We start from the raw sequence: 18,102 nt of genomic DNA, 5'->3' as shown, positions 1-18,102 counted from the left end.
TCTAACTCTTAAGCCAGCTGGTCTGTACCCATATCTGAGCAAATTGTATTCTCTACACAATTAAGACAACATTTTTTATTACACATACAAAAATGTCATTTTTTATTAACTCATTACTATCGTTGATTAAAGGAACGTATATTACAAACTGAGGCAGATTTTTTAACTTAAGAAGACAGTGACAATATTCTTTGGAAAAAACACTTATCAGCTACGAGTAAGCAAAATTCTACAATCAGTGCAGAAATCTATTCGAGTTGATTGCTTAGCAGTTTCTATGTCTTGGACTAGCTCCGTTTTGTGCACAAATTAATCGCGACAATAGCAATACTTCCGCAGTTCCGGATCCCGGTCGTATATGCAGCGGGCCTGATTTCCGTACTTGTTCACGCGCGAGATATCCGTGAGTTTCGTTGTGGCACTGAACGTGTGCAGGCTGTAGGCCACACTCGCCTCAAACAGCCCCTCGCCGGGCACCGTTACCACCTGGAGCTGGTACATCTCGTCCCGGACCAGTGTTTGCCCCGTCATGTCCGCCAGGAAGCCGTCCCGGTCGCTGTTCGTCTTAAATTGCAGCAGCTCCTTGTGCGGTTGCAAGCGTAGCGCCCAATTCACACGATGAATCTGTTGAACAAATAAACAAAGTGAAGTGTAGTATCTTTATCTTATCTGAAAATGTATAAGGAAATGTATGTTTCGAACCTCCAGGGGCGCACAGTACTGCCGCTGCTCTACTGTGGCCAAGTTAATGGCGTTGACAATGCTTTGGGCAGCCTTGAGAATGATGCCCGTATACCGGGAGTCGTTCAGCTGCAAAGGCAGCCAATTAAGGCAGGCACACCAGTGGGGCTCTATGTAGGCATCCGCACAGGATCGATTACTGGGAATTGGCTCCAACAGCGACATGGCACGTCCTTGGGCTAACTCCGATATGCGAATCCCAGGCTGGCTGGGTTCCGTTTTCGGATCGCTGACTTCTCCCAGCGGATCGACAGCGGTTTGCAGTTCTGTGTAGAACGCAACATTAGTATCTTGTAGAGTTCTACAGTCTTAGTACATACGTATTATGTGTTTCAGTGTGGCGTGAATGTCGAATGGCGTGGTCAGATGATGCTCGTTGGCCACGAAGTTGTTGTACTCCTGCGGGAAGCGCTTCTTAAACGACTCGGGAAACAGGAAGCTAAAGAAGGGCAGTCGCTCTTCCTGTTTCCCTTGCAGAGTTGCTCGCACCTCGGCAAATCGATTGCCATGATCGGCCATCATGATAAGTATTGTGTCGTCTAGCAGCGATCGTTCCTTCAGTGCCACCAACCAGTCATGGACATCATCATCCGCTGCTCCGACCAGATTGATGGAGTCGTGGGACAAGCCGCCATGGAAGCTAAAGGCGAAACGCGGGGCATCGCGATACTTCAGCATAAACTGTAAGAAAATATAAAATGTGTTAGTTTCCAAGCGCATTTATGAAATTTCGGCATTTCGGAAGAGAACATACGTTTTTGGTGTACTCCAGCATGGTGATGTGATCCGGCTGGTGGCCAATGCAGTTGGGCTGGCTCTCGGCGGCCATGTGCCCCGCCTGCACATAGTAGGTACGCAGGTAGTGGTCCACCGGCTGGGATTCAAATCCTGTCATGCGGTACGTGAAAGTGCCCACATTGGGCAGATCCTCGTTAAAGGATGTCAAATAGCCCAGGCGCGCAAAGTCCTGCCAAATCATGGGATACGAATCCACGCTGCCTGCCCCGGAGAACCGCTTCCTCGTCTCCGGCAGCTCAAGTTCCGTGAAACCCGTCAGTAGGGGCACCAGTGCCTGCGGTGTCCCATCGCCCACAATGTTATAGCCTTTGAGAACGGTGGCGCCCAGCTGTTGGGTGAGATACTCGTAAGTCCTCGGCAGCTTACGAATGAAGGCATTGCGGCTCAGCGAATCGAAGCCAAACATGAGCACATTGTAGAAGGGCGCTGTGGAACCATCCTGCATCTGCTGCTGAGCCTGCGCCACCGCCTCGGGCGGCAGGACAGCAAGGTTCGGCGAGAAATTGGCAGCCGGGGGACGGGGCACCGTATCTCGTATGCCGTGGGCCATGCCAAACCAACTACGTACATGAATAATACTCTTTAAAGTCAGTCATAACTAGGAAATAGGTCAGTGGTCACCTCTCGCCGCTGGCGGATCGGCAGGCCACCTTGACAAAGTCGCTGGCCTGCAGCACATAGGGCTCCTTCATGCGCAGAGTCCGCCCAAAGCGAACCTTGTAGTCCGACTTGCGAATGATGTCCGTGTACGAGCACATCACATCCTCGTGGCTGGACGCGATCTCCGGTCGCACGAAGCAAATGGATTTCTGTGGGGCAATCGAAGCGTACGGTAAGCAGTCTGATCCTTTAGCACGTGACCGAAATCCTAACCAACCTCGCAAATAACCCAGTCCATGCCCTCGCCGCAGTTGATTCGCTCCACCGGCTTGTAGAACTTCATGATGTCCGGATTGTCCAGCGGCAGATGGGGATGCCGGCACTCCCCACGATTCACCGCCGATCTTATGGAGCGCTCGATTATTTCGCTTTAACCCCAAAATAGAAAATTAATTAATTTGCAACGATAAATACGCTTTATCACAAATATGTACACATATGCATGGGCAAACATCGCGCAATCAATATCGCACGCCGCTGTGACGCACAACTAGGCATACTTACATCTTGAGGCTCTTATCCAAATCCCGCTCCAAGTTCAACGCATACCAGGTGACCATCAGGAGCACCACACAGCAACACGCCGCAATCTTGGGCACAGTTCCCCGCCGCACAAAACGCATCTTGAATTAAATATGAGCTGCAAATATTGAACCAGACGCCTGAGACTTGCATTGTTGCCTGTTTCTGCACATGCAGCACTCACTGTACTTCAAACCACAACGACATACCACAGTGGACCACCGTCGAGCTCCAGATTTGCCGCCTATTGGTGTCTTACTGAAGTACCACGCTCATTTTTTAAATTAAACATTTAACTTTACAGCAGCTGCGGCGTACCGCTATATGCGAGTTGCCAAAACATTGTCCAAGCTCATTGCGAATGCGGTCACACTGCGCTGGTTGGCAACGCGGGCGCTGCAATTTAAACTTTAAACTTTGATTCAAATCCGGGCTTAAGTCGGGTTATTATTTAGTTGGCTGTATAACCAATAACAAATCTTGCTTATCATTATTTAAGGTGCGATTTGCTGCCAAAACGATACACTATACAATTAGACTCAGGCAGCGATTAAATGGTAGTAGTTCGAGCTAACACAAATACTTGACTCTAAGAATGTAAATCAATTATCAAGCTAGAAGTATTCTATTGCCAACAAATGAATCTACCTGAAGAGATAACGATCTGCTCCCACGATTATCCGTTTCTGATTTGGAGAGTCACCAAAAGCTTGCGACAAAGCTCGCGGGCTGAGCAGCGCGTCCGAAGATTCAGTTGTGCGCCAAGCTCACCTTCGGCCATTTCGCGTCACTTCGCTCTGATCCGTGGGAACTCCGCAGCACCACCTGCTCCATCGTCCATATTATCGCGCCGTTTATTTTGACAACTGCTTCTGCGGTTGGTCTGTAATATTGCAGGGAGCAAAACATTGTACCAAAACCACTGACGACGTCTTGAGAAAGGACTAACGAGGTCCGCTTGCGCAACAACAATGCTGAGACCATCAATTATTTTCATCTTTTGGGGCATTTTGGTTAAATCATCGGCGGGCCGTAAGTAAATAGAAGATTGCCAAGATTCACAGCTGCTGGGACATGACAAGCTTAGCATATTTGTTTTGCCGCGGGCCTTCACAAGTCGCTGGAAACCTGTTTCCGTACTTCCACAGCTAATGACCTAATTTATTACAATTTATTCACAATATTGGTAAGCAATCTGAACCTAAAGTCTGGACTTCCAGAGATCTACTTTCCCAACGAGGCGGCCCAGGTGTCCAACTATGGGCGCTGCATAACGCCAAACCGGGAGCGGGCGCTGTGCATCCACCTAGAGGACTGCAAGTACCTGTACGGCCTCCTGACCACCACTCCGCTCCGGGACACGGACCGGCTCTACCTGAGTCGCAGCCAGTGCGGCTATACCAACGGCAAAGTGCTCATCTGCTGTCCGGACCGCTATAGGGAAAGCGCATCGGAGACGCCTCCGCCGCCCAAGCCTAATGTAACCAGCAACAACCTGCTGCCGCTGCCAGGACAATGCGGCAACATCCTGTCCAATCGCATCTACGGCGGAATGAAGACCAAGATCGACGAGTTCCCCTGGATGGCCCTAATTGAATACACCAAGGGTGAGTACAGGGCACTCATCTTCAATCTGATCGCACTTACCCACTGGTTAATCCCTATTAATCCATACATATGTACATGCAGCCCAGGGCAAGAAGGGTCATCATTGCGGCGGCTCCTTGATCAGTACGCGATATGTGGTCACAGCCTCGCATTGCGTCAATGGAAAGGCACTGCCCACCGACTGGCGGTTGACAGGTGTCCGGTTGGGCGAGTGGGACACCAACACTAATCCCGACTGCGAAGTGGATGTGCGCGGCATGAAGGACTGCGCGCCGCCGCATCTGGACGTGCCCGTGGAGCGCACTATACCCCATCCCGGCTATATACCGCCCTCCAAGAACCAGATCAACGACATCGCACTGCTGCGTCTGGCCCAGCAGGTGGAGTACACCGACTTTGTGCGTCCCATTTGCCTGCCCCTGGACGTCAATCTGCGGTCGGCCACCTTCGATGGCATCACCATGGACGTGGCTGGCTGGGGCAAAACGGAGCAGCTGTCGACCAGCAACCTCAAGCTGAAGGCAGCCGTGGAGGGATTCCGGTTGGACGAGTGCCAGAACGTCTACAGCAGCCAGGACATTCTCCTCGAGGACACGCAGATGTGTGCCGGCGGCAAGGAGGGTGTCGACTCCTGTCGCGGTGACTCCGGCGGACCGCTCATCGGCCTGGACACCAACAAGGTGAACACCTACTACTTCCTGGCGGGCGTGGTGTCCTTTGGTCCGACTCCGTGCGGCCTGGCCGGATGGCCAGGAGTCTACACATTGGTGGGAAAGTACGTGGATTGGATCCAAAACACTATTGAGGCCTGATTGTAAATAAACTTGACCAACGAATTCCGTTTCAAAACTATTTTAATTCTTCTGCGCTTCGTCACTAAAACAGTGATTTACCATTTTCTGGGAATTTCCTTTTGTAATTTGAATATCTACATACATATGTAACTATACGTGCTGAGTAATAGAACTATTACATTACAATTTGACAGTCATTATAGGTACGAAAATAACGTGCGCCAAATTAAGTTTTCATAAAAAAAGTTACGTTTTATTGGAATATAAAAACCTAATTGAAAAATATTAATTTAGCCCACTGAATTAAAAAATGCCAAAAATTAAATAAAATAAAAACCGTTTTTAAATCGCTGAAAAATGTTCATCTGGGATTGCCCAGAATAATGAAACGCATCTGGCAACTCGGCAGCTAGCTGTGCAGTCTGGCAACGCAAACAAATTTGTGTTAAAAATGTTGAAGAACATCTACGTAACGCCGTTAAATTTTATTAAATCGGCCACCAGCTTGCAGCAGCAAGTGCGGGTAAGTGCTCTGCTGGACTAAGGAAGCGATCCCCATTCACCACTCAATCACTTCCAGACCACGTTCGTACTGAAGCGCAAATATGACCCGCCGCTGCACAAAATCAACGAGAAACCCCGCCAGATGAGGGCCAAGAACTTCATCTACGAGCTTGTGGAGGACACGCTGGTCAAGAAGCGGCCCAACATGCAGGTGGTGCTAAAGACCTTTGTCGAGGGGGTTGGCGACAAGGGCGACGTGGTATCCATGAAGCCGCACTTCGTCTACAATAAGCTCCTGCTGCCGGGACTGGCCGCGTACAATACGCCGGAGAATGTGGCCAAGTACGCCAAGACAGAGGCTGAAAAATCGGCTGTTAAGCATAGCTCCGCCTACGCCCAGCGCACGGTCAACATGCTGGAGTCCATTGTGCTGGCGGTGGTGATGAACAAGGATGAGCCATGGGTGCTCGAGCCCTGGCACATCAAGGCCTCACTGCGCAAGGCTGGGTTCCATTGTCGCGAGGAGTGCATCACCCTGCCCAAGGAGCGCATCGAGGGACCCGACCTAAAGAAGGAGAGCAAGGACTTCTACTGCACCGTGACCATAAACAAGCTGGAACAGGCGCGACTCAAGTGTCGTCTGCACCACTGGAGCACAGATCCCAGCGAACGGCTGCCCTACGTCCTCGAGCACTGGAAGCTGCAGTCTGAGCCCCTGCTGGATGTAGGCTCACCCGAAAAGAGCACATAGACCCTACCAAATATATGCTTGATTTATGAACAGGCGGAAAACATAGTTTATTTAACATTTTATCAAGTTGTACGACGCGGATACTTACTTATGATTACGAGTCTATATGATGTTAATATAGTGCACTAATGCACAGCCTTCAGTTCCACTTCGAAGACGAGAGTGGAGTTCGGGCCTATCTTGGGTGGAGCCCCACGTGCGCCGTATGCCATGTGCGGGGGGCATGTGATGACTCGCTTGCCGCCCACCTTCATGCCGGCGACTCCCACGTCCCAGCCCTTGATGACCTCTCCGCCGCCCAGAGCGAACTTGAATGGCTTTCCCTTAAGCAGGCTGTCGAAGGTCTTGTTGTTCGACTGCAGGCGGCCGATATAGTACACGGATACGCGTTTGCCCGACTTGGCCTCCTCGCCCTTGCCGACGAGCTGATCCACAACCTTCACGCCTCCGGTGATGGTGCGCGGCTCTTTGGAAGCCGGTTGCTGCTTGGCCTGCTCCTTTGCCTTTGGTTGCTCCTTCTTGGCCTCTGGCTTCTCCTTCTTCTTTTGCTGCTGTTTGGCCTCCTCCTTCTTGGCCACACCGTTCTGCTCCTTGCCAGATTTCTTGGCGCCCGGGGAGAGCTTGGCAACCTTGGCCTTTGGCTGTTCCTCTGCAGCATCGGAGTCGTCGCTCTCCTCCTCCTCCTCGCCACTCTCCTCGTTCTCATCCTCCTCATCGTCGTCGTCATCATCCTCCTCACCATTTTCTAGGAAGGACTCGTATTCCTCAATTATCTGGCTATCGTCATCAGACTCTTCCTCGTCCTCCTCCTCCTCACCGCTCTCATCCTCATCATCTTCAGACTTTTTGCTCTTCTTGCCCCCCTTGGCTTTCAGCAATTTTTCGAGCGTGAACTCTTCGTCATCCTCATCTTCGGAATCAATGTCGTGCAAGTAGCCCAGCAGAGAAACGCTGGCGTCGCCTGTGAAACGGATAAGTGCGTCAGAAACGGATGAACGGGTGGACATAAAAGGACTTACCGGCGGTGTAGAACATAATGCGATCGCCCTTGCTGAAGTTAAGGTCCAGAGCCACCTGTGGAATGGCCTTGGTCACGGTGGCCACGATGTACTCCTGCTTCTCGGCAGCGAGGTATAACTTGGCCTCCTGGCCCTTGTCGAGTGCCACGCCCGAGATATGGAACGATTTGATGATGGTCTGCGAGTACTTGCGCTCAGGCTTCATGTTCAAACCTGGAAAACCACACAGTTGGTCAAAAACATGGTTTACCTCGGCATGCAAATGGCGCCGCTCCACGCTGCCGGCAAATCAAGCGGCAAGCACGTGGCGGCAATAGAACCGCGCTCGGAAGTGGCCACAGCTCTGTGGCATAGCCAGTCCGAGGTCGGCATACAAGAGCAGTTCGACTTACCCCAAAACATCGACATCTTGCAGGATTGTGGGCTACTCTCAGCGGAAAATGCAATTCAAAATGAGGAATTCAATTCGGTAGAACGAAACGGAACCACAGACGCTAGTGATGTGATGTATCGCCAACGCGCGCGTTTTTATCGATTTAGCGATTCTATATCGAAGATAGCGCTGGGCAGCCAGTTATGCATAGCGCAGACACCAACCGCTATGCAGAAATGTGCTAATTATGCCCACTTGTCGGCGCACCACGGCGAATGGCCAGAGTCGTGTTGTATTTGTGGCGAAAAAAATTTGTGTCGATTGGATTGGGGCCCCGCCTTGTTAAAATTTACCCATTTCGAGCTGCTGGAGCATGATAAGCAGCCCAGCATGACGGAGAAGATTACGCTAGCCGACGCGCTGTCCAATGTGGAGGTGTTGGACGAGCTCTCCCTGCCGGACGAGCAGCCGTGCATCGAGGCGCAGCCCTGCTCGATTATCTACAAGGCAAACTTCGATACGAACTTCGAGGACCGCAATGGTTTTGTCACTGGCATTGCCAAGTACATCGAGGAGGCCACCACCCATGCCAACTTGGTGAGTTAGCTCATCCGGCTTATCTCTAGCATTACTCACAGCTTACCTCTTTCCTCTCTCTCTTCCTCCCTCTCCGCCCGCAGAATGTGCTCCTGGACGAGGGGCAGAAGCACGCAGTGATGCTCTACACCTGGCGCTGCTGCTCGCGCGCCATCCCGCAGCCCAAGTCCAACGAGCAGCCCAATCGAGTAGAGATCTACGAGAAGACGGTGGAGGTGCTGGCCCCGGAGGTGAACAAACTGCTGAACTTCATGTACTTTCAACGCAAGGCCATCGAGGCCTTTTCCGGAGAGGTGAAGCGCTTGTGCCACGCCGAGAAGCGCAAGGACTTCGTGTCCGAGGCGTATCTGCTGACCCTGGGCAAGTTCATCAACATGTTTGCCGTCCTGGACGAATTGAAGAACATGAAGTCCAGCGTGAAGAACGATTACTCCACGTACAGGCGAGCTGCGCAATTCCTCAAGGTGATGTCGGACTCGCACACCCTGCAGGAGTCGCAGAATCTTTCCATGTTTCTGGCCACGCAGAACAAGATACGCGACACGGTCAAGGACACGTTGGAGAAGATCGTGGGCTACGAGGATCTGCTTTCGGATGTCGTCAACATTTGCGTTCACATGTTCGAAACAAAGATGTACTTGACGCCTGAGGAGAAGCACATGCTGGTCAAGGTGATGGGCTTTGGCCTGTTCCTAATGGACAGCGACGCGTGCAATATCAACAAACTCGATCAAAAGAAGAAGATCCGTCTGGACCGCATCGATCGCATCTTCAAAAACCTGGAAGTGGTGCCTCTGTTCGGCGACATGCAGATTGCCCCCTTTAACTACATAAAGCGCAGCAAGCACTTCGATTCCAGCAAGTGGCCGCTGTCTAGCTCGAACGCCATCAGCCCACAGGCGGATTTGATGGTGCACCTGCCGCAGATACGCGAGGATCACGTCAAGTACATTTCGGAGCTGGCGCGATACACCAACGAGGTGACCACCACCGTCAAGGAGAATCCCTCTGATGCCGAGAACCGTATTACGGCCGATCTGGCTCTGCGCGGCCTGCAATTGCTGTCCGAGTGGACCAGTGTGGTCACCGAGCTGTACTCCTGGAAGCTACTGCATCCCACTGATCATCACCAGAACAAGGAGTGCCCCGTTGAGGCTGAGGAGTACGAGCGGGCCACCCGCTACAACTACACCTCGGAGGAGAAATTCGCGCTCATCGAGGTGATTGCCATGATAAAGGGACTGCAGGTGCTGATGGCGCGCATTGAAACCGTGCTGTGCGAGGCTATCCGGCGTAACATCTACTCCGAGCTGCAGGACTTTGTGCAGCTTTCGCTTCGTGAACCGCTGCGCAAGGCCGTAAAGAACAAGAAGGATCTTATCCGTAGCATCATCATGTCGGTGCGAGAGACGTCGGCGGACTGGCAGAAGGGCTATGAGCCCACCGACGACCCAGTGGCCAAGGGCAAGAAGGATCCCGACGGTGGTTTCCGCATCCAGGTGCCGCGTCTCAATGTGGGACCCTCCTCCACGCAGCTATATATGGTGCGTACTATGCTGGAGTCTCTGATCGCCGACAAAAGCGGAGGCAAGCGAACTTTGCGCAAGGACATCGACGGAAACTGCTTGCTGCAGATCGACACGTTCCACAAGACATCGTTCTACTGGAGCTACCTGCTCAACTTCAGCGACACGCTCCAGAAGTGCTGCGATCTCTCGCAGCTGTGGTACCGCGAGTTCTACTTGGAGATGACCATGGGTCGTAAGGTTAACAAGTGCTTGGTGCGTCATCAGCACAACGAGGAATGCAAAGATCTGATCACCATGGAGAAGCGTATTCAGTTCCCGATTGAGATGTCCATGCCCTGGATCCTTACCGATCACATTCTGCAAACAAAGGAGCCCTCGATGATGGAGTAAGTAACTGGCAAACAGGTGAACTGATCCATACTAACTATGTGTCTTTTACAGATTTGTCTTGTACCCCCTGGATTTGTACAACGACTCGGCGTACTATGCTCTCACTGTCTTCCGGAAGCAGTTCCTGTACGACGAAGTGGAGGCCGAAGTTAATCTGTGCTTCGACCAGTTTGTCTACAAGCTCAGCGAGCAGATTTTCGCCCATTACAAGCAATTGGCGGGCAGCATCTTCCTGGACAAGCGTTTCCGCTTGGAGTGCGAGGTACTCGGTTTCAACTTTCAATCGTATCCCCGCAATAATCGTTATGAGACCTTGTTAAAACAACGACATGTCCAACTTCTGGGTAAGCAAAAAACCCATTAACTAAAGGTCTTTTGGTTAATTTTTCTTTTCTTCATTAAGGCCGTTCTATTGACTTGAATAAATTGATCACACAACGCATAAACGCCAACATGCACAAGAGCATTGAGTTGGCCATCAGCCGCTTCGAGGGCAACGATATTACCGGCATTGTGGTAAGTGGATCCATAGTGATGCCCAGAAGCAGTCTCGTCTCTAACACGTTTGATTTCAGGAACTTGAAGGTCTTTTGGAGGCGAATCGAATTTGCCACAAGTTGCTAAGCAAATACTTGGCCTTGGATAACTTTGACGGCATGGTCAAGGAGGCTAACCACAACGTACTGGCGCCCTACGGTAGAATCACACTGCACGTTTTTGTGGAACTGAACTACGACTTCCTGGTCAATTACTGCTATAATGCAGCCACAAATCGGTGAGTCTGCTTCCAAATTTTGTTGCCGAAAATACTAATTACTATTATCTCTTTCAGTTTTATTCGAACCAAAGTGAATCTGTCGTCGTCACAGGCTATACAGCGTGAGAAGCCGCCACAAATGTCACACTACTATCTGTGGGGCTCCAAGCAGCTGAATGCTGCCTATTCCACACAATATGGCCAGTACACCGGCTTTGTAGGATCACCGCATTTCCATGCGATGTGCCGCCTGCTGGGCTATCAGGGCATAGCAGTCGTCATGGACATTATTCTAAAGGACATTGTTAAGCCGCTGATCCAGGGCTCGCTGCTGCAGTTCACCAAGACGCTAATGATTGCCATGCCCAAGTCGTGCAAGCTACCCCGTTGCGAATATGGTTCGCCTGGAGTGCTCAGTTACTATCAGGCCCATCTAACAGACATCGTGCAATATCCGGATGCGAAGACAGAGCTGTTCCAGTCTTTCCGGGAGTTTGGCAACAGCATTATCTTTTGCCTGCTGATCGAACAGGCGCTCTCGCAGGAGGAGGTGTGCGATCTGCTGCACGCCGCCCTCTTCCAGAACATATTTCCCAGACCTTTTTGCAAAGGTATGTATGGGTAGACACTTCCATACAGTAGTTCTTCTTTCTTACAACTCTCCCCCTTTCAGAAAATGAGAAACCGGAGGCCAAGCAAAAGCGACTTGAAGCCCAGTTTGCCAATCTGCAGATAGTTTCAAACGTGGAAAAGATCGGCACTGCAAAGGTGAATCTCAAGTTTTTTTATTAGGTAACTTTTTAACTCAACTTTACCAACAGCAAGCGATGATAGCACGAGAGGGAGATTTGTTGACTCGTGAGCGTCTCTGCTGCGGCCTCAGCATCTTCGAGGTCATTCTAAACCGCGTGAAGAGCTATTTGGACGATCCAGTGTGGTGTGGTCCTCCACCGGCCAACGGCATTATCCACGTGGACGAGTGCTCGGAGTTCCACCGCCTTTGGTCGGCTCTGCAGTTCGTTTATTGCATTCCAGTAAGGGGCACTGAGTACACCATCGAGGAACTCTTCGGCGAAGGTCTGAACTGGGCTGGGTGCGTCATGATCGTACTTCTGGGCCAGCAACGGCGCTTCGAGGCTTTGGACTTTTGTTACCACATCCTGCGGGTTCAGCGCGTAGATGGCAAGGATGAAGACGTCAAGGGCATTGTAAGTTGCTGCAGCTTTGTCATAACTACCAAAATGTCGCAACATAACTCGGATGTATCGTTACAGCAATTGAAGCGAATGGTGGATCGGATTCGTCGGTTCCAAGTATTAAACTCACAAATCTTCTCCATTCTCAACAAATATTTGAAAGGCGGCGATGGCGAGGGCTCAAATGTGGAGCACGTGCGGTGTTTTCCACCGCCCCAGCATCCCTCGGTCATATCGTCCTCGTCGCACTACCAGGATCCCCAGAAGCTGCGGCAGAGCATAAACAATTGAAGTCCCCTGGAAAGGGATGCATTTAAGCTAATCGCATACAAATAGGTTATACTTAATCGCAGTTGCATTAGTCCCCGGGAAAACAGCGACGTAAAAGCCGAATAGCCAAGTTCTTGGCTATGCTGCCTACATTTTGACAGTTCATTTAGTCAAAGAGGCGGTCTTGGTTCTATTTGAATTCGATTTTATTGAAAATCTCTTTTGGTATGTCGCATTCAATCTTACAGTACGTTAAATGTTTTATCCAAGCAATTATACATATATAGATGTAAGTTTGATTCACTTGCCAAGGCATTCGATTCAACTACTCGTACATTATCCCAAATACTCTATTTTAAGCTCCCTAAGATATTATGTTTTTGGCCTATGTATTCCCTCGCTACAAACAGATACATTTATGTTCTGCTTCCCGATTTGAGAATCAAATTAGCCAAAGAATTGATGACAGCACGGCGAAATAAAAACAAATTGGCTTTAAACACAATCAAAGTATTACAAAAAAGATGCCGCACAGTGTATGCCCATACATTCATACATTCAAAGAAGCCACGACAGCCAGCATTGAGACACATGCAATTAATACAATGAACATTATCGAATAAAATTTTCATACGTATTTCTAACAAACCCACATAATGCGACACATATTTTAAGACACGGCGAGAAAGTATAGGTGGGTCTTTAGCCAGATTAAAAGGGAAACCTCATTACTTTTCAGCGGATTTCGTCAAAAGATAACATTATTTATTTCACGATAAGCTATAATACTACCTATCCGTACCACTAACTGGAATATTTATTGTCAATTTGGCAATTGGGAAGTGTATTTCGGAATGTGTTGTCTACCACAATTCAGCTAGCAGCTACGCCGTTGGTGGTCTTGCATTTCTTTCGAGGATCGGTGTACGTGTACAGGACTGTGACGTTGTCGGCATAGTTTCTCGGAAGATCAAAGTCCGCACTATCCGCACCCAGGTAGCAGGCTCCGTAGGCACTGCTCTTGGTGATGCGCACCAGCTTGAGGTTGAAGTCGATGCTTGTCTTGGAGAGTTCACTGATGAAGGCCTCCTGCAGCAGATCCCAACTGGACCACACCGATCCCACGCACACTACGCTTAGGTCGCCGGTCTTGACCAAATCCTGGTGCACATTGGGCAGCAGGGCAAGGATCATTCTAGCCAGGTGGACGCCGGCCTCGCGAAACAAGCCGCGCGCCAGTTCGTCTCCGTTTTCGGCGTTCTGTGACAGCTTCTTGCACAGATTGGCGAAGAAGGGCTTGTCAAACTTGGCGTAGCAGTGCGGCAGCATATCCAAGCGCGTCTCCAGACTGAAGTGCTCCTTGATCAGAGCCCAAGTCTTCTCCACGGGAGCCGCTGACTGCTCAAAGTTGTCCATGTGGTCGAACACCACCTTGACTGCGCGATACGAGATGTACCAGGCTGGGAAATAGATAGGTTGGGGGTCAGTATGGTGATTGCGAAATAAACCACAACAAAAGCGGCAATGAGTCAGTGGCAATCAACGCTATCAGGCAATCCTAATCGGAGATGCAGCCGTTAATCTCGACATTGGGCCAGGCATTAGTAGACCATTAGCTGATAAGGCCAACCGATTTATGCTCCCCACTTACCGCTTCCCTCGTCGCCGAGGAAGTTGCCCCAACCGCCGCAATTGGACGTGGAGCCGTCAGGGTTTCGCAGCAGGCAATTGGATCCAGTTCCTGAAATAAGGACCATTCCTCCGATGGATGAGGCGGTGTACATGCTGCCCATGGTGTCGCTGGACACGGCATAGCTCTGGGCCAGGTCCGGAAACGTGGTGCGCAGCTCCTGCTCTAGCTCGCGATTGGTGGCCTCCTGAAAGGATAGAGTGGTATTGATATATGAAATTTAATATATTGTTGATGGGTTGTTATCACTAACCTGCTCGCATCCGCTAAGGCTCAATCCCAGACTGGTGAGGGGCGTATCCTTGGGAATGCCCGCCTCCTCCTTCGCCCGCTCCACCATGTCCGCGATGCGGCGGGCACACTCCGGAATGCCGATGCCCCAGTGATTGGTGCCCAGGCCGCTCGTGGCGCCCACGGATTGGCCGCTCTCATCGCAGATGACCAGCCGGGAGTGGGTGGCTCCGCTGCAGGAGACAAAGAAGATGGTTTTTACTTCCGGGCTCTCTTCATCGTTTTACAATGGGTGTTGTATGCCCGTAGGGGCCGTGACCGCGGACAATACCGCTATTGAATGAAATTAAATTAACCGATCTGGTGACGGCTAATTGGAGTTAAGGAACCACGCAATTGACAAATTCATTTAGGGAAAACGTGTCACACGCACAAATTCTATTCGACAACCCATAGATCCCAATAAAACCGAGACCATAAATACACGGAGAAAAACTTATCGGCTCCGAAGCCATAGAAACATAAACGTTTTTGTTAGCCAAGATTGTTATCTTATCTCATGTTATGTATAACTCAAGATTGATGCCTTTACACATTCCCATCGAAAATAAAAACATATAATGATTAAGTATCAAAACTTTGTTTTTGTGCATTTAACAATCCAAAGAAATCAAATTAAAGAAGCTCAAATAGGGGCTTGAAGTTACCGTTATATTGCTACACTGACAGACACTGACAAAAAAGACGTGACGAAATTGCACTGCTTAATACGCTCAATTGAGGCAATTATTTTGATAGGCCATGCAAAGTGGGCACAACAAAAGACGTTTGTTATCGCCGCTTAACTATTTTTAACTTTCTTTCAATTTACTTCGGCCATAAAAATACCTCGGTGGGGCCAATTCAAAATAAGGCTCTGAAGTTTCGTTACGTACGTAACAGCGTGCATAACGTTAACACATCAAACATTGAAGACTTCGATAAATAATCGAATGTTAACAGAATGTTAGCGGCTTTTACAATTTGTTATGTGCGGTTATGCGGAATATAATTATCAAATAGTGCGCAAAAACATTAAATGTTTTCACTAAAAAGTGAATGAAATAGCTCCTCAACCCGCGACCGCTGGCGTGCCACAAAGAAGCACGTTAATTAATATGAAATTGCCGACGAATTCCCGACTTTGGCGGCCTCTGCTGCTACTGCGCCGCCAAAGGTCGCATGACGCAAAGGCGGCGGAGGCTCCAACACCCAGACCGGTTCCAACCAGTGCCCAGCTGGACGAACTGGAGCGAAATGTGGTTGTGCGCCACCACAAGAACAACATGCCACTGATTCGCTCTCTCATCCAGGAGGTGGAGGCTGGGGACCAGCACAAACTAAGTCAGCTGCAGGCGGAACTAGAACAGCTGCCCAATGCAACGCATCCGCGCCTGCAAGACTACGGCGAGGAACCGCGGGAACTGACGCAGTATGTCCACCGGCAACTGCCACCACAGTCCAGCCTCAAGGAGTTCTCGGAATTGGCCCGTGCTCTTAACCTCTACCGCATGGATCACTTGGGGAACTATACGGGACACAAAAGCTACTACCTGACTGGCCAACTGGCAACTTTGGAGCAGGCCATCATACAATATGCACTTCAGGCGGTCACCGACCACGGTTTCAAACTGATCTCCGTACCCGACATACTACCCAAGGAGGTGATCGAATCTTGTGGCATGCGCACTGAGGGTGAACGCACACAAGTCTACAAACTGGACACCGGCGAATGCCTTTCGGGCACTTCGGAAATGGCCCTGGCCGGATTTTTTTCGAATAAACTACTGTCGGAGGAGCAGCTGCCCATGAAAGTGACCGCCGTGAGTCGATGCTATCGGGCGGAAACATCGGGACTGCAGGAGGAGAAAGGCATTTATCGTGTGCACCAGTTCAACAAGGTGGAAATGTTTGCCATCTGCACAGAGGAGCAGTCGGAGGCCGAGCTAGAGGAGTTTAAGAATATTGAGGTGGATCTGTTCCGGCGGCTGGGCCTCAACTTTCGGCTGCTGGACATGCCGCCTTGCGAGCTGGGCGCTCCGGCGTACCAGAAGTACGACATCGAAGCCTGGATGCCAGGTCGCCAGATGTGGGGAGAGATCTCAAGTTGCAGCAACTGCACGGATTATCAAGCCAGGCGGCTGGGCATCAGATACCGCCGTTCCGTTGACGGGCAGATCCTCCATGCCCACACCATCAACGGAACTGCGACGGCTATTCCGCGTCTGCTGATTGCCCTGCTGGAATCTTATCAGCGGGAAGATGGCATCGAGATACCTGCCGTTCTGCGGCCATTCATGGACGACCAGGAGCTGATCACGCGAAACAAACGGATACCGGAGACGAAGCTGGTCAAATTCATCAAGGCCTAGGCTAATTACATTCTGTACCTTTGACTGTTATCATTAAACCATTGTGCTTATCAACGAAAGCTGGGGAATATTTTGAAGCACTTGTCGCTGCCGATATCTGGCAGATCAGGGTATAACACCAACACCCTGCGCTTAATCACGTTCATTAATCATCGCGTTAGGCTATTGAATTACAAATAGATTGGTGACCTTTCTACATACCCTTCGACTCCGCCGAAATATTTCATTGTGTTAGCGAGCTGGGCTAATGCGAGTCCCAACTGGAATGTGGTTCAAAAGGCTGTTGATGTGGAGAAGGCGGTTCCTGCAAGAGAAAAAACGAGTGCCATTTAGCAATAAACAATTGCACGATTAACTTTAGCACTGCACCGGGTTGTTAGCACTCGGATCAAGCTTATCGCGTTTCATTAGCCCCAAAACATTTGTCAACCGCCCAGGTAAGAAAATACCGCTGACACAGGTGAAGTCAGCACACCAGAGACCAGTAAAGAATCTGAACCTAGAACTGAAACAGACAGCACAGCAAGAGGTGCATGCGTTCAAAGAATGCACTTCTAGTTCATCGAGGGTTTATTTATAGTGGCGGATATATTTCTTTTTACATAGGAAGTCGAACTTTCGTCGTACCACTTCCGTTCTCATGAGGTTTGCCTGTACCGCCGCTCGTGGCCGCAAAAGTGAGAGCGCCAAGCGTGCGTGTTCCAAACTAGTTTATAATGCATCCCGCTCACTTTTGCTTACGTTAACACATATCTGGCACATCACCCATAATATTATTGTTGCAGAGGTTGCTATTTTGATTTACTATACCACGCCCACACATCGAAACACTCATTAGATTTTGATTAGAAGCGGCTCATAACTTCAATATTTACGACGTGCAACTCTTACCCGGCGCAGCTCAATCCGTCCACGTTCCGAACGCTTTGAACAACAAATGCGTTGTGTTTGGCATATTTCTCATTTCAGGCTCAGCGACTCTTTGATATTTGTGTACCCGGTAATTGCACAATACATGGGTATATTGTGCTCGCAACTGTGTTTGTCGCAAGCTGAAGCAAACACTTCCGCCCCTATAAGTTATTTTTGTGCATTGGGTGTTGCACCTAATTTGAATTGATGTTGCACAGATTGCAAGAATATTTGAAAATCGCACAAATGTACCCACTCTATTTTTAGATTTTATTTCAAGTTTTTATATTATATTATTATATCTGAGATTCAGATCACTTTTTATTCAATCAATTTCGTTTTTTTTTGT

At 49.8% G+C, this 18,102-nt stretch overlaps 7 protein-coding genes across 11 annotated transcripts; 4 read left to right on the top strand and 3 right to left on the bottom strand.

Moving 5' to 3' along the window:
- Positions 1-106: 106 nt before the first annotated feature.
- On the bottom strand, positions 107-3,062 carry LOC122620572. Of its 5 annotated transcripts, none has more exons than XM_043798097.1 (8): positions 2,906-3,024; positions 2,704-2,861; positions 2,417-2,567; positions 2,161-2,348; positions 1,496-2,099; positions 1,062-1,422; positions 703-1,007; positions 107-624 (listed from the first exon to the last, which is right to left on the bottom strand). In XM_043798097.1, the coding sequence occupies exons 2-8, from the start codon at positions 2,820-2,822 to the stop codon at positions 310-312; spliced, it is 2,043 nt and encodes a 680-aa protein (XP_043654032.1). In that variant the 5' UTR covers positions 2,823-2,861; positions 2,906-3,024; the 3' UTR covers positions 107-309. The 5 variants fall into 5 exon arrangements, with proteins under 5 accessions (XP_043654032.1, XP_043654033.1, XP_043654029.1 ...); XM_043798098.1 differs by having other exon boundaries at positions 2,704-2,822; positions 2,931-2,949; XM_043798094.1 differs by having other exon boundaries at positions 108-624; positions 2,931-3,062.
- A 425-nt stretch (positions 3,063-3,487) lies between these two features.
- Positions 3,488-5,187, top strand: LOC122622100 (serine protease easter). The gene is made up of 3 exons (XM_043800284.1): positions 3,488-3,753; positions 3,942-4,328; positions 4,411-5,187. The coding sequence occupies exons 1-3, from the start codon at positions 3,693-3,695 to the stop codon at positions 5,139-5,141; spliced, it is 1,179 nt and encodes a 392-aa protein (XP_043656219.1). The 5' UTR covers positions 3,488-3,692; the 3' UTR covers positions 5,142-5,187.
- Positions 5,188-5,487: 300 nt separating this feature from the next.
- Positions 5,488-6,419, top strand: LOC122622103 (39S ribosomal protein L9, mitochondrial). The gene is made up of 2 exons (XM_043800287.1): positions 5,488-5,646; positions 5,704-6,419. Exons 1-2 carry the CDS (start codon positions 5,575-5,577, stop codon positions 6,376-6,378), a joined length of 747 nt encoding a protein of 248 aa, XP_043656222.1. The 5' UTR covers positions 5,488-5,574; the 3' UTR covers positions 6,379-6,419.
- On the bottom strand, positions 6,401-7,945 carry LOC122622101 (39 kDa FK506-binding nuclear protein). Its single transcript, XM_043800285.1, has 3 exons — positions 7,790-7,945; positions 7,398-7,610; positions 6,401-7,339 (listed from the first exon to the last, which is right to left on the bottom strand). The coding sequence occupies exons 1-3, from the start codon at positions 7,803-7,805 to the stop codon at positions 6,504-6,506; spliced, it is 1,065 nt and encodes a 354-aa protein (XP_043656220.1). The 5' UTR covers positions 7,806-7,945; the 3' UTR covers positions 6,401-6,503.
- A 95-nt stretch (positions 7,946-8,040) lies between these two features.
- Positions 8,041-13,157, top strand: LOC122622098 (cytoplasmic FMR1-interacting protein). Its single transcript, XM_043800281.1, has 9 exons — positions 8,041-8,367; positions 8,451-10,282; positions 10,338-10,630; positions 10,690-10,802; positions 10,862-11,061; positions 11,119-11,654; positions 11,717-11,811; positions 11,865-12,251; positions 12,318-13,157. The coding sequence occupies exons 1-9, from the start codon at positions 8,161-8,163 to the stop codon at positions 12,528-12,530; spliced, it is 3,876 nt and encodes a 1,291-aa protein (XP_043656216.1). The 5' UTR covers positions 8,041-8,160; the 3' UTR covers positions 12,531-13,157.
- Positions 13,158-13,241: 84 nt separating this feature from the next.
- LOC122622102 (N-acetyl-D-glucosamine kinase) lies at positions 13,242-17,863 on the bottom strand. The gene is made up of 5 exons (XM_043800286.1): positions 17,733-17,863; positions 17,043-17,145; positions 14,453-14,663; positions 14,161-14,386; positions 13,242-13,969 (listed from the first exon to the last, which is right to left on the bottom strand). The coding sequence occupies exons 2-5, from the start codon at positions 17,066-17,068 to the stop codon at positions 13,383-13,385; spliced, it is 1,050 nt and encodes a 349-aa protein (XP_043656221.1). The 5' UTR covers positions 17,069-17,145; positions 17,733-17,863; the 3' UTR covers positions 13,242-13,382.
- LOC122622099 (serine--tRNA ligase, chloroplastic/mitochondrial) lies at positions 15,417-16,900 on the top strand. The gene has a single exon (XM_043800282.1). The coding sequence runs from the start codon at positions 15,588-15,590 to the stop codon at positions 16,839-16,841; it is 1,254 nt and encodes a 417-aa protein (XP_043656217.1). The 5' UTR covers positions 15,417-15,587; the 3' UTR covers positions 16,842-16,900.
- Positions 17,864-18,102: the final 239 nt, after the last annotated feature.

This window comes from Drosophila teissieri, chromosome 3R (genome assembly GCF_016746235.2).
Source record: "Drosophila teissieri strain GT53w chromosome 3R, Prin_Dtei_1.1, whole genome shotgun sequence".
NCBI lineage: Eukaryota > Metazoa > Arthropoda > Insecta > Diptera > Drosophilidae > Drosophila > Drosophila teissieri.
Note: the sequence above shows the minus strand (reverse complement) of the source record. Positions and strands in the feature narration are given on the sequence as shown.